Genomic DNA, 16,099 nt, shown 5'->3' on the forward strand with positions numbered 1-16,099 from the left:
TTACGGGAGGCGAGAGGGGATGTCCCCCCCCTCCCGCGCTTCTACCGACTCACCGCTACGATCGAAGCCAGGATCGTTTTTTTTTTTTTTATTTCAGGCTTCCCAGCCTAGAGGTGAGATGTGGGGTCTTATTGACCCCATATCTCACTGTAAAGAGGACCTGTCATGCCATATTCCTATTACAAGGATGTTTATATTCCTTGTAATAGGAATAAAAGTGGTCCAAAATTTTTTTTTTTGGAAAAAAGCATCAAACTAAAATAAATAAAGTAAAATGAACAATAAAAAAAAAAAAATTTTTTTAAAGCGCCCCTGTCCCTGTGTGCTCGCATGCAGAAGCGAACGCATACGTAAGTCCCGCCCACATATGAAAACGGTGTTCAAACCACACATGTGAGGTATCGCTGCGATCGGTAGAGCGAGAGCAATAATTTTGGCCCTAGACCTCCTCTGTAACTCAAAACATGTAACCAGTAAAAAATTTTAAAGCGTCGCCTATGGGGATTTTTGAGTAGCAAAGTTTGGCGCCATTCCACAAGCGCGTGCAATTTTGAAAGGTGACATGTTGGGTATCTATTTACTCGGCGTAACTTCATCTTTCACATTATGCAAAAACATTAGGCTAACTTTACTGTTTTGGTTTTTGTAAAGCACAAAACATTTTTTTTTCCAAAAAAAATGCGTTAAAAAAATTGCTGCGCAAATACCGTGCGAGATAAAAAGTTGCAACGACCGCCATTGTATTCTCTAGGGTCTTTGCTAAAAAAACATATATATAATGTTTTGGGGTTCTATGTAATTTTCTAGCTAATAAATGATGATTTTTACATGTAGGAGAGAAATGTCAGAATTGGCCTGCGTGCTCCAGAACGCCTGAAGGTGCTCCCCTGCATGTTGGGCCTCTGTATGTGGCCAAGCTGTGTAAAAGTCTCACACATGTGGTATCGCCGTACTCGGGAGTAATAGCAGAATGTGTTTTGGGGTGTAATTTGTGGTATGCATATGCTGTGTGTGAGAAATAACCTGCTAATATGACAATTTTGTGGGAAAAAAAAAAAAGTAAAAAAAAAACCTTGATTTTGCAAAGAATTGTGGGAAAAAATGACAACTTCAAAAAACTCACCATGCATCTTTCTAAATACCTTGGAATGTCTTCTTTCCAAAAAGGGGTCATTTGGGGGGTATTTGTACTTTTCTGGAATGTTAGGGTCTCAAGAAATTAGATAGGCCCTCAGTACTTCAGGTGTGATCAATTTTCAGATATTCGTACCATAGCTTTTGGACTCTATAACTTTCACAAAGACCAAATAATATCCACCGATTTGGGTTAATTTTACCAAAGATATGTAGCGGTATAAATTTTGGCCAAAATATATGAAGAAAAATTACTAATTTGCAAAATATTATAACAGAAATGAAGAAAAATGTATTTTTTTACAGATTTTTCAGTCTTTTTTCTTTTACGGCGCAAAAAATAAAGAACCCAGCGGTGATTAAATACCACCAAAAGAAAGCTCCATTTGTGTGAAAAAAAGGACAAAAATTTCATATAAATACAGTGTTGCATGACTGAGTAATTGTCATTCAAAATGTGAGAGCACCAAAAGCTGAAAATTGGTCTGGTTAGGAAGGGGGTTTAAGTGCCCAGTTGTCAAGTGGTTAATGAGCAGTGGAGTTTATGGGCTTTTTTCTGAACGCCAGAAATTTGCATTCAAGAGCAGTACTGGAAACGCCAGACACTGGTAAAAGCTGTTAAACGAGGGTTAACGCTGTAAAAAGAGCGTTAAGCCTCGTTCGGCGTTTCTGCCTCTATTCATAATCAATGGTTCCCTATGGGAACCCATTGATTTGAATAGAAGTCGCACCGCAAGTCGGATCATTATGATCCGACTTGCGGTGCGACTTGTGTGCTGAGGATGAAGGGGAACCCCCTCAGACAATACCAAGCCCTTCGGTCTGGTATGGATATTAAGGGGAACCCCCTGCACAGAAAAAACGGCGTGGGGTCCCCCCCAAATCCATACCAGACCCTTATCCGAGCAAGCAGCCTGGACAGTCAGGAATGGGGGTGCTTAGCCTCTGAGATCAGACGAGATTGGGCGCTTTCAGGGTGATGTGGCCGTAGGCATCTCAGCAGTTGTGCGTTTGGCTAGTTTGTAAGCAAGCACCTGCATGAGGACCTTGTGGAAGTTCTACACCTCTTCGTAGTAATGGATGACTTGGAAAGGTACAAGAAGCCTATGGGAATTTAAGAAAAAAACCCAAGTAGGAGACAGAGGCTTCGGCCGTCTAGGCTGAGGGTAAGTTATACGCAGCCTGAATCTTTTGTGAAAGATTGCAGCTACTGCAGAGCTTGCGAGGCCTATGATACCTCCGCCTCGTCAGATTGCACCTGTTCCCTGTCCCCTGATGGTGATCTTTCATCATCAGGTTGTTGATCCTTTTGATTGAGGATTTAGGGCAGGGGAAGGGGACCTACCCCAATTTCCGCCCTCTTGTCAGGATGCTGCGATTTAAGCAGCTAACTTCTCCTGTACACCACACACTGCAAATGCAAACAACCCTCTTTAAAAGACCTATGCGGGGCTGCAATGTCGGGAGAGGCTGCAAGCCTGACAGGGGCAATGGATCATCCTGTGCGGCTGCCTCCAGTCTTTAAGGGGGGATAGGACCCTTAGATCTAGGCTTTTTTTCCTGCCCCTGAAGCCCTTTTATGGGAAGACATAATCCTAAGCTGACAAAAGCAGAGGTACTAGTATAAATGCAATCACTGTTGTGCCTAGTCTTACAATATTATTATTAGCTTAGTCTGCACAACCTGATGCCGAGTAGGTGTCTTAGATATGCCTGGATCCGAACCCACCGAGATGCTTACTGCCCACAGCTCTGTGTCCCACCACTTACAGGGCTCTTGCGTCCTGGGCTTTTAAAAACAGCCGCCTCTCGCTGCGCACTGATGTGCCGTGCACACCGCACGTGCAAGGTGCTAGCAACCACACCCCCCTCTTCCCCGCCGAACCCACCATAAAAGCGCGCCCCCTGTGCGCGCACGTAGGACCAACATGGCGGCGGTCAGGGGCGAAGGGGGAGAAAGGAGACAACTGGAGGACTATGTGGGACCCTCTAGACTTCGTGGACCCTCCTTTTAAAATCATGTGGCAGAGCATGCAGCGGAGGAGGTGAGCGGCTTCACAGACCAGCTTCACTGAGCGTGTATCCTGGAAGGCATGTAAGTAAACACCAGGTATGTCTCTTACTCCCTCTAGTGGCGGAAAACAGGTAAGACATGCAAACTACTCATAGAAGATAATCCATAAGGTGTATACTTAGGATTGTCTTCACTTACCTTATCCCTGCCACAGGACTGCTGAGAACAGACAGATCCAACCTTCACCCATCATGGCGGGTAATGTTGTGCCAACCTTCAGGGTTCTAGGTTCCTACTTACAGGATCCTCTTCCCTGGACCTGTAGAAGACTCTGCCAGAAACTTTTCGTGCAACTTTTAATTTGTGCCCCAAAGTGCTGGATCCCAGAGCCCAGTCCTCAAAGAGAGACATTACAGGCAAAACCTTGTTTCTTCTTTCACGAGGCCTGGGTACCATCCATCTTAGGTGTTTTTATTGGCCTGAGGCATGGATCCGTTTGTATAGCTCCTAGGCCCCCGCAGAGACCATCAAACAGAGCTTTCTTCTTAGCACATCTTTAACGTGACCAACCACATTAGACACTGGCGAAAAAAACTGAGGTACTCTCCATATGGGAGGGGTTATATAGGGGAGGAACTCGCCTTGTAATTAGGGTTTGCCAGTGTCCAATCACCTGATGGTGTCTATCTAACCCCTAATTGATAGAGCTCTGTGTCCCGTGATGTATGAACAAGAAATTACAGTACATGTGCATTACGTGCTTCACTGCTCAATAATATGAGAGTGCTTTTATTCTGGTTGTAGTTTGTCTACACTATATATGTCTGCTTTGCATGTGCTATCAATAAGCGTGAATATACAGCATATCAAGTCTGCTACATCTTGAAATAATGGATGCAAATTGATAACTGTGGAAACATAAGCAATAGCTATGTGCACATTTTGCTTTGCTTGACTCAAGGATATATGCTTACTTTATCCTGGTGTACAGAAGAATCCTATGACACACCCATTTTGTTTTCATTAATGGTTTGTCTACTGATGAGTTGGGTTTGCTGTAGCTATATACGTACCTCTTCTTTTAATTGTTTTTCAGTGCAGTCCTGGAAATTTGATTCATGACAATCTTGTATAATATAGCTATTGTTTTAAAAAAAGATTTATTTTGTTTACTTTCTTCAGGGATGCCGTAACATTTTCTCCAAAATTCAATTTATATATTTACTGCTATTTGTAGTCTAATCTAATCTCTGTCCTGGTAGCCTGGGGAGATCTAAAAATGTACAGTTGTCGTTATTGGCAACTGCAAAAAATTAATTGGATATTCTCTCACTTTTTCTTGTGTTTGTGGTACAGAAAGTGAGGAGAAATATCCCCAATGGAAGTATGAAAAACAAAATAACTCAAAGAAGTTCTAAACCATCCCCATTTTATCCAAAAAGGTTTGGGCTGGATTTCCACTTGACATGGGCAACTTTGTACTAGAACTAAATGCACATGTTTATTGTAAAATGTAGACAATGATACTTACCCAGTTAGTGCCCAGCTGAAAGAATGGTTTCCAGCTGTCTGGCCGGTCCCCATACAGCAAGATGTAACGGGTCACCCAATCGTAATAAGTGTTATAGGTTCCCTGAGTGGCAACTCCCATTATTTTATATTTCCTCTTCAAGTCTATCTGAAGCCAAGGATGTTTATCTCCAGGGGCAGGAGACCACCCACTACTTCCTGTAATGAAAGAAATGTCATTCATTGTATTCATTGATTCTTCTATTCATTGTCTACCTATTTATAATTGTGGAAATCACAAAAAGTAAAGGATGACCAGCCCATCTCAGACATCCACTTGTCTAGTCAAAAGCCATGCCCATTCCTGACAATTACAGATACTCATACCTGTTTGAATGTTTTACATCTACTTCAGAGTCTCCTCTTACTTTAATATACATACCTAGCTGGGTTTTCTTAGTTTTTTGGGGGATAGGTTCCGTAGAATTGCATAACCATATCCCCATAGGAAAACCCCACTAACTAGCGAATCACAATTTTCAATTTTCCAACCATACTTTTTAAAACGTAGAATTTCTTTTAACCTGCCCAAGGTTAAAAGTCATCATTTTCTTAAAGAGCCTTTGTAAAAAGAAATCTTGAAAAAATACTACTAATTGTTTCCACTAGTGTTTATTGGCTGCTCTGTTTTGTAGGCTGGTCTGATGTGCTTAATTATTTTGGTGAAAAGGATTGAAGCACTGAAACTAATAAGTTTTAGCCTCCTGAGAAGTCTGTGCCCACCCTTCATATTAATTTTTATGTCAGAATTTTACTGCTGTTTTTACCATGAGGTAGCAAACTTTAGTTAATGCTTTATACATTTAGCTGTTTTTTTCTGGGTGGTTGGATGCCTGTCATTTATGGAAAGGAAAAGCTTTTATGCTATCAATATTCCACCATCATTTTTACTTGTAATGCTGTTTGATGAATGCTATGCAGGAAGATAATTTGCACTAATACAATAAAGCTACAACCTTGCACTTTCTAACATAAACTGCATACTGTGTTACTATTGGGTGAGGCCGTTAGCTTGCTTTGATTATTAATTGGTATGCCTCTTCTCAGCAGTCACAGTCTAAAAAAAGGAATTAGTAAATCTATTTAAACATGTTAGGTTAAAAGTACACATGCATACTTACCAAATAATCTTGCAAAGTTAGCAGTGTACAAAATAGAATATCTTGATGAAGCATCAAATGATGTGAAATAAAGGGGCGATACCAGGTCATTGTAGCACCATTCTGTAAGAAGTAAAAACGATAATGAAACATCTTTCCAGTAATAAGCCCCTCATATACCCATAATACAAAACTGCACAAAACAATGTCAACATGTGAAAAGTGCTAAGGAAATGTAAATGACAAAAATCTTCTCTAAAACAGTAACATGCTAATCACTTAAAGCATATTTAAACCCCAAAACAAAAAAATGAAATATTGCTGTTTATTGGTCCTTAGATATGGTAGTTGTATAATATTTTTTTCCTGCTTTTTTCCCTTTATTTTCACCTGGTGATCCTACCAACAATACACTTCCTGTCCCAGGGTGACAACACTCAATCACCTACTGTATCAGGAAAGCAGAAACAGAACAGACTACTGACACATTCCCCTCTCATTCTTCTCAGCACAGATGGGTAAGAGCAATGCAACTGATAAGAGTAAAGCACAGGGAATTATCAGCTGACAACATTTCTAGCAGGATAAACAGGCGTTTTCACACTTATCAACCACTTGCTTGCGTACTGAAACCCCCTTCCTGCCCAGGCCATTTTCAGCTTTCAGCGCTGTCACTATTTGAATGACAATTGCGAGGTCATGCTACACTGTACCCATATAAAATATTTTATCATTTTTTTCTTACACAAATTGAGCTTTCTTTTGGTGGAATGTAATCACTACTGGGGTTTTTATTTTTTGCTAAACAAAGAAAATTTTGAAAAAAAAGACAAAAAAATAAAAATAATTTTGCAAACAGGTGATTTTTCTCCTTCATTGATGTGCGCTGATGAGGTTGCACTGATATGCTGCACTTATGGGCACTGATAGGTGGCAATTATAGATGACATTGATGGGCACCAATAGGTAGCACTGATAGTTGGCACTGATTGGCAGCACTGGGCACTGGTAGGTGGCACTGATGGGCACTGGTAGGTGGCACTGGTGGGCTCTAATGAGGCGGCAGTGGTTCACTGTGTGGGGGACCGATGCCCTGTTTACAAAAACTGGTAATCTACTTTTTTTTTTCCTCACGCTGTTACCGGCTTCTGTTTACATCACGTGATCAGCTGTTACTGGCTGACAGCTGATTACGTGGCAAGGAGCTTGGGATCTCATGGACTCGCTGATGACAGAGCGCGTTGCCCACACGGGGGGGGGGGGGGGCGCAAGCAGCATGAGCACAGGAGGATGTACATGGATGTTCTCCCAGCAATTTAGGCCTGCACTGTAGTCGTCTTTCGGCTATAGAGCGGGCGCGAAGATGTTAAACAGGTGCAACTAAACATGTCTTTGTTCTGCAGAGAACATTTCCTGCCAGATCTGAAAGTGAGGGGAAATAGGGATAAAGATAGCAGTAAAGATAGTTTCTAACTGTTCCCCACTGGCTTCTATAGTATATTTGACAACCAGAGCAGATTAATATTTTATTCCCCTCTTTTCCATATACCAAAATTTCTAGTATAATGAACATAAATGAATACTTATCATGACCAGTACAATAAATAAAACTCCAGGGTTTAGCAACAGCATACAGTAAAAAATGGGGACAACGGTGGCCTACGTATACAATACCTGGGCAACAAAGAGTCTGTTGTTAAAAGAATGTAAACACTATTTAGGAAACCTTGGGACTATCTTCCTTTGTCCCTCATGATCTACATAATATTTCCCTTACTTTATAGAATAGATTTAAGACACTTTAATTTACCTTTACCAAAAAACTGCCTATAAACGTAAGGAGCGCCTGTAGATAAAAACAATATTGCTATAGGTTTAGACCATTTACGTATCTCCTCCACTATCTTGCCCATCAAAGCATCGCTGAGCTCAGAGCTCCTGTGACAGTGGAGAGAAGGATGGGATTTGAATTGTCTAGGTGTGTCTTAGCAATGACCTACTAACAAGGCAGGACGGGTTGATGCCATCTCTGGGAGTTTGTCAGCCAGGCCTTTGGTAAAAGCTGCACAGTTTGTTTTTACATCTACATGTGCCCCTTACCTGCATAGGCAGTTTATTTGGTAAAGGTGAACTAACCATTTAAAAGAGAAGTCCAGCCTGAGTGCGTGTAGCTGGGCTTCTCCTATGGGTCACAGGAGTGCAATTTGTTTTGCACTCCTTGACTCATTTTCGGACCGATGCTGCATCCACCTAGGTATATATAAATGGGCAAAAAACAAACAAAACCTTACTTCTCTTTTAAATACTTGGTGATCCTGCAAGTTACTTTCTGTTTTCTGACCATGGAAGCATATTCGTGGACAGTGTGCTTCCTTTCATCATGGTACACAGTGCGCCTGTAGTTCCATAGTCAGCTTGTGACATCACATGCTGACATGCCTAACCCCCGCTCCTTCCTCATCCAGCCCTGATCAAACATCAGTTTCTAAAAAAAACACCCAGCTATATCAAACCCAGCTATCAAAACTAGATTTGCCTTTCTCCCTATATGTCCCTATTGGTTATCCAGCAGCAGACACCTAGATGCCTCCTATCTAACTACACCTCCACCATGCACAAGAAGAATCACAATGGAGGCCTGTGGTCACCAATGGCTTAAAATCCACTTTAAGGTACTTTGCAGCACTTTTTACTATTTTGAACTAACATTTTACATATACGAATACATAAGTTAATACCATTCCTTTTAATCGAAACGTTCACCTAAACTTTAAACATGCAGACACCCTGCAGCTGGCTGTGCCCAGGGTAGACCTCACCCTTTGCCCCTCTAACTGCCTTTCCCCACACTAAAATGCTTTACGTGACTGTTAAAAAAATGTTTTACACTGCATATGTTTCTCTATGCTATAGACCAGTGGCCGTATCCTAAAATGTAGAATTTTTAGTACCATTCAAAGATGCAGTAAGCAGTACTAAGCACTTATTAGTTAATTATCTTGGCTTTGGTCTTACTGTCTGTATGTTCTGAAACATCTAGAGAAGGACTTCAAAGCTCTTGGCAGGAAGTAGCTATAAACCTTCTCCAGTCCCCTTTATGCCCCGTACACACGGTCGGATTTTCCGATGGAAAATGTCCGATCGGAGCGTGTTGTCGGAAATTCCGACCGTGTGTGGGCTCCATCGGACATTTTCCATCGGATTTTCCGACACACAAAGTTTGAGAGCAGGCTATAAAATTTTCCGACAACAAAATCCATTGTTGGAAATTCCGATCGTGTGTACACAAATCCGACGGACAAAGTGCCACGCATGCTCAGAATAAATAAAGAGATGAAAGCTATTGGCCACTGCCCCGTTTATAGTCCCGACGTACGTGTTTTACGTCACCGCGTTCAGAACGATCGGATTTTCCGACAACTTTGTGTGACCGTGTGTATGCGAGACAAGTTTGAGCCAACATCCGTCGGAAAAAATCCTAGGATTTTGTTGTCGGAATGTCCGATCAATGTCCGACCGTGTGTACGGGGCAATAGACTGCTGTTTAAAACACATGTAGCACACCCCCTTAAGAGCCGCAAGCTCCAGCAGGCTGGAAAATGTTGAGTCTATCAGGAGCAGGATGAACAGCTGTCCACAACGATGCCTGCAAAACAGAACAAGGGAAAAAAAACAACACATTCCTATCACTAATTTCACTATCTATTCTGTACAGTCTGTCAGCAGGGGGTTATAAGAAGTTGATCACTTTTGCCATCCTCATTGACTCCAGACTCAGAGAAAGACTCTCTTTTAAGGAGCACTTGTGGAAGCCTCCTGTACATTTGTCTCAGAGCTTTGCAGTCCCACCCTTGGCTCCCTCACCTCCCATGCCTCCTGGTACCGAGTCGGTCAGTGAAGGTGAACCCATGCACTTAGGCTTCACGCGTCTCTCTGCAGAGGAGAGAGCCCTTAGGAGGAGGGAGAGATTGTGCCTTTATTGTGGCCAGGCAGGTCACTTTTTGAAGTCTTGTCCTACCCGTCCAGGGAATGCCGAACCTGTCACGGATGGACCTTAGGTGGCATTGTTTTGTCCCCAGTTATCCAGAATGATAAGCCCCTGGTTCTGGTTACCCTTTCTTGGGCTGAGTCGTCCATCAAGATACAGGCTCTAATCGACTCTGGGGCTGCAGGCCTGTTCATTGATGCTGCTTTTGTATCAAAGCACTCAAATCCCCTGCAGCTGCGTGCCACTCTACTTGCCATTGAGGCCCTTGACTGAGACCTCTACAGCCTGCCCACGTGAATTATGAGACTGCTGCGTTGTCCATGGCTGTAGGGGCTCTTCATCATGAGATAATTCAATTCCAAGTTATTTCCTCACCTAAATTTTCACTGGTTATTTGTTATCCTTGGTTACAGAGGCACAACCCCTCTTTTGATTGGCTCCGTGCTGAGGTTCTCTCCTGGTCACCACAATGCAGTAAGACATGCTTTCCGAAGGTGGTTAAGGTCCTGTGCACCTCTTCACTCTCCCTGCCGGAGGAGTACCGCGATCTTAGCGATGTCTTTGACAAAGGTCAAGCCGCTAGTTTGCCTCCACATCGGTCATATGATTGCGCAATTGACCTTCAACCTGGTGCCATACCCCCTTGTGGTCGGGTTTACCCTTTGTCAATCTCGCAGGATAGGGCCATGGAGGAGTATGTTGCAGACGCACTTTCTCGAGGTTTGATCCGTAAATCCTCGCCTCCTGCCGATGCTGGTTTCTTCTTTGTGAAGAAGAAGAGTGGTGAACTAAGACCTTGTATTGATTATAGGGGTCTCAATCATCTCACGATTAAGAATGCTTATCCAATTCCATTGATTACGGAGTTATGTGACCGCCTCAAGGGAGCAATGGTTTTCACGAAGCTTGATTTGAGTGGGGCATACAATCTTGTGAAGATTAAGGAGGGCGACGAATGGAAAACTGTGTTTAATACCAGAACAGGCATGGACTAAAACAAGAGGGGCCATACTATACAACAATCCATCCAAGGTGAGCTTCAAACCATGGGCCTAGTTACAAGGTTTTCTACTCACAAACCACATTTACGAACACTTATTGCTAAGAACTGGCATTTCCTCACTGAGGACCATACCATCTCCAAATATGTCAGACCCACTCCTGAACTTATTTTCAGACGAGCAACCACATTGAGAGAACAACTAATCTCTAGCCACTACGTACCACATAGAGACAGTAAATCTCTACCACGAGGGACATATCAGTGTGGCAACTGTCCACGCTGTCCATGGGTCAGAGAAGGCCAAGGTATAAGGTAGGTTACCAAATGGCCAATGGCATAGATCAAATAAGTTTTCTGATTGTTCAACCAAAGGAGTTATATATATCATGTATTGTTTTTGCGGTGTATTTTACTTAAGCAAAACAAAATGTGAGATGAGAAAAAGAAATGAAGACCATACATACTACTGAGATGGGGAAAAATAGTTACACCTGTTACCAGACATATAGGGCTCTACCACAAGCACCATACTGAAATGGTCTCTCTCTTTGTCCTTAAGGTAATCCCAATGAACCTGTGGGGGGGGGGCAACTGGGACAAAATGATACTTCTGGATAGAGCGTCCCTGCCTGGTCTCAATGAAGTCAATTCATATAAACCTTTTTTATAAAATGTGGCTGTCAAATGATTCTCTTTCCCCCCTTTTTTTTTCTCTGTGTGCTCTTTTTCCCCCTTTTCTTTGTTGTATACATATTTTTTCCCTCTTTTTTGTTCCTCTCTCCATGTTGTTTAGTTGTTTAGGGATCCCTGGCGATGTTCTGTGTCAGACAGTTTTAAATTAATATAAATATAGCTGTTCTAAAATGTTATGTTTAAATGCTTTTTCATTGTAACACATATGACAGGCATCTGTTGTGATATATGTCCCACTAGAGGGCCCATGTTATTTTTCTGTACTGCGGGTCCGGTGACGTCAGACACAACGAGCATCATGGGAGTCGCCGGGCAGGAGCCCTTCTGTGCACACAAACATAAATAGAGATGGTGATAGTACTATCACCTCTGTGCCTCTTGGGGATGTGTGGACAGCACAGGCTATCTGGTAGGTTCCCTTTTTAAATGCCCATGGTTGATCCTTACTCTTACTGTGCTTCAAAGCTCTAGCTTGGCGATTGCTATTCACTATGCATATGTGCTCAGTTTTACCTTCAGGGTGTCTTGTCCATCTCTGTTTTTTTTGGGTGGATCTCTCTCTCTCTTTCTCTCTCTCTCTCTATATATATATATATATATATATATATATATATATATATAATGTCCAGCCTTGATCCATCTACTCTGTACAGGTGTTAATAACCACCACTAACTGTGAAGGTGAGCGAGCCATGTGCAATAAACCTTGTCAATAGCAATATATGCGTCACATACCTGTATATATATATATATATATATATATTATATATATATATATATATATATATATATATATATATATATATATATGCACCTTGTGGCCGCATGCACTGATATTTTTACATCATTATCTTTCCTATAGGTGCTGAGTTTGGGGTGCTCTGAACACCACCCCCAACATAGCATTAACTGCACTTCCAAGCTAGCTATATATGCTGACATCGCATAATCTTAGGTATATTATATATATCTATGTAGGTGCATGCACGGCTATGCACGTGTATGCGTGTATATTTATAAATTTGTTTGTGCATTTGCCATATATAACACCCATGAAGCTAATATATATGCCTTTATTCCATAGATGTACCCCTCTCTATAGGGACCATTTTGTCACCCATTGAGCCTGTATAACCAAATGCACCCCCTTGGGTATGTAACTCTATTAATCTTTTATACCTATACAAAGAAACTCTATTCTATTTTACCTTTTACTCGCCACTCTGGATGGATGGTTTTTGAGTATATCTGATTACAATCCTTTTTCCTAAATAGACTATTATCATTTGTATCCTGTGCCTCTCAGCGGGCTCCCGTGCCCTCCGGGGTTCCTTGGGACCCTGGCAATCCGCCACCTCTGTTCACTGTATTTTGTGACTAATATGTATTTTCTCTACTTTCATAGTTATGTGATAATCATCTTTTAATCACCATCTAACTGTAGAAAGCCCCTGAAGAAGTGGTTAATGTAAACCTGCGAAACATGTAGAGCAACGGTTTACAGATTGTATCTCTGTTCTAGTTGTCACGATCTGGTGCAACTTTAGAATTTTGCCCTGATTATCACTATTTGTTTTAATCTGTAAATCTGTCATTATATGTATTTTTGTAATAAATTTCTTTAAATATTTTACTTCTGACTGTTTAGCATCAGTTGATATGCGGTACCATTAAAGTCCAACATAGCCTCTTCCCTCCTATCTATCCATAATACCAGAACACACCATTTTGAGTATCTTGTAATGCCATTAGGCCTTGGCAATGCTCTGGCAGTTTTCCAGTAATTTATCAACAATGTCCTCCGAGATTTGTTGCAGCTATGTGTGGTGGTTTATCTCTATGATATCCTCATATTTTCCTATTGTAAGTTGGGGAAGTGTGAGTTCCATCGTGAACAGGTTAAATTCCTGGGTTATGTAATTTCCATTGCTGGTTTTTAAATGGACCCAGAGAAACCTTCTGCAGTCCTACAGTGGCCCTGACCTGTGGTTATATGTCCTCTGCAACGTTTTCTTGGCTTTGCCAATTATCGGAAGTTTATTCGTAACTTCTCGTCCCTGGTCAAACACCTGACTGATATGACCAGAAAGCACAGTAACCCACAAAGTTGGTCTCCGACTCCGTGTTCCCTCTCTGAAGTTGGCACCTCGGTTTATTGGGCCTTTCCATATTCTCCGCAGGATTAACCCACTGGCTTACGCTTTAGTCTTTCCTTCTAATATACGTATCTCTAATGTAATCCATGTCTCCACATCCTCATCCTGTAAAGGTTGAGAACCAGAAGGAGTAGGAAGTACAGTCCATTGTTGACTCACGTAGGTTCCGTGGGCATATACAGTACCTGGTGCATTGGAAAGGGTATGGTCCGGAGGAACTCTTGGGTTTCATCCTCGGATGTACATGCCCCTGTCCTTCTCTGTGATTTCCATAGACGTTTTCCCCTCAAGTCTGGTGGTCCTCCGAGGCTCAGCCCTTCCTTTTCTGAGCTGGCCACTCAGCTGTCGGTTAATTGCCAGCTCCTATCTCTCCACAGTGACTCACCTGTTGATGATTTTCTGCTCATCAGTCCTGCTTACTTAAGCCATCCAGCCCAGATGATCTTCGCCTGGTCAACATCACAGAGACTTTCTTCTGCATTCCTGTTAAAGACTTCCTTTTGGCTCCAGATCCTGCTTGCTGTTCCACTATGCTGATTCCTGGCTTCCTGGCTTTCTGGCTTGTCTGGCTATCCGTTCCGGTTACCGAACTTTGGCTATGTTTTGACTATGTTTGTTCTATTTACTTTTATTATTAAACAAGTGTGATTTAACTGTACTTCTGTCTCGGTCTGATTCATGGTTTCTGACAGCCATTCACCCTATCTTAATCTTCACAGTGAAAAACCTAGAGTATCTTCACTCTGTTGAGACCCCGACAGGCTTGATGGGATCTATTCTTTTCTAGGTTTAATTTCCATATCACCTACCGCCCAGGGTCCAAGAATGGAAAAGCTGATGCCCTGTCCTGAATGTTCCCTGATACCCCTGAAGAGATCATGACTATTTTGTCTCCTCAAAATTTTCTTCTAATCCAACCCAATTTAAGAGCTCAATTGAGCAGGCATCCACCCAGTGCACAGAGACAGAAATCACTCCCCTAAGATGTCAGGAGGGGTTCCTTTGGCATCAAGACAACATTTTTGTCCCACAACAAGCCAGGCTTCAAGTTCTGAAAACATTTCATGACCATCAGCTTGCTGGCCACTTCGGGGTCCGAAAAACAACCAAACTTATGGGGTCCAATGGTCCTTATGGTGGCCCACCCTGAGATCTGACTGTAAGAAACATGTTAACTCCTGTACAACATGCCAGCTTAACAAGGGGTCCAACGTTAAATCACGGGGCGTGTTAAGACCACTGCCAATCTCGGAACAACCTTGGAAAAAGATATCCATGGACTTTATAGTAGATTTTCATCCGTTAGGACGAAACACGTAGGGAAGATTTTCAGCAGTGACATCATCACACCCGCCTTGGCAGCAGACGGTTTATGTACTTGATGCTTGTTTTACTTCTTTTATGTAGTAGAATACTTTTTTAATTAATAAGGTTTTTGGATACTGCACAGTGAGCGCTCCTCTGCATGTCAGGACAGGTTACCTGCAGTATATTGAAGTGTGCCAGTGTAGAGTGTCTGGGCAGTTTTACTGCAGTATACTGAAGTATGTTAGTGCACTTTTACAGCAGTATATTGAAGTGTGTTAGTGCACTTTTACTGCAGTATATTAAAGTGCATCAGTGTACTTTTTCATAAGTATATTGAAGAACGTTAGGATACTTTGATGGCAGTATATTGAAGTGCGTTAGTGCACTTTTACGGCAGTATATTGAAGTGCATTAGTGCAGTTTTACTGCAGTATATTGCATTGAGTTAGTACACGTTTACTGCAGTATATTGAAGTGTGTCAGAATACTTTTACTGCAGTATATTGAATTGTGTTAGTGCACTTTTTTAAGTCAGATATTATTTTAAAAAAATTTCAGTTTTAAAACATACAAACATATTATAACATATTATACAAGACAGATTACACACAACATTACCAATACCACAGCACAAAGGAAAAATCACAAAAAACCCCACCAACCCCACCCCAATGAGAATTTGGAGCATTAAACATACATAGACATTGAAGGAAAAAAAAAAATTTATAGGAATTTTTCCCCCCTTCTTTCCTTCCTCCTTCAATGCCCACTGAATGCAATGGGCCATATGTGCCCATCAAATACCTTTTCTCTGGAAGGTGTGTATATATTGCACATACACAGCAATACTTATGGTGTAGGATTGGCCTATACCCATACCGGGGACATAGCTTCGAGCCATTGTGACCAGATAGCATCAAACTTCCTCATTGAATTCCTTAACCACTTCAGCCCCGGAAGGATTTACCCCCTTCCTGACCAGAGCACTTTTTACAATTTGGCACTGCGTCGCTTTAACTGCTAATTGCGCGGCCATGCAATGCTGTAACCAAACGAAATTTGCGTCCTTTTCTTCCCACAAATAGAGCTTTCTTTTGATGGTATTTGATCACCTCTGCCGTTTTTATTTTTTGC

The 16,099-nt window shown here is 41.9% G+C and overlaps 1 protein-coding gene across 2 annotated transcripts in view; it reads right to left on the reverse strand.

Moving 5' to 3' along the window:
* CNTNAP1 (contactin associated protein 1) overlaps positions 1-16,099 on the reverse strand; it is a 668,106-nt gene that overhangs the window by 507,242 nt on the left and 144,765 nt on the right. For both annotated transcript variants that reach the window (XM_073608280.1, XM_073608279.1), the window contains exons 2-3: positions 5,839-5,940; positions 4,680-4,876 (exon numbers count right to left, since the gene is read on the reverse strand). In XM_073608280.1, coding sequence (XP_073464381.1) covers positions 4,680-4,876; positions 5,839-5,940 — 299 coding nt within the window. The remainder of the gene's footprint in view (positions 1-4,679; positions 4,877-5,838; positions 5,941-16,099) is intronic.

This window comes from Aquarana catesbeiana, linkage group LG12 (genome assembly GCF_042186555.1).
Source record: "Aquarana catesbeiana isolate 2022-GZ linkage group LG12, ASM4218655v1, whole genome shotgun sequence".
NCBI lineage: Eukaryota > Metazoa > Chordata > Amphibia > Anura > Ranidae > Aquarana > Aquarana catesbeiana.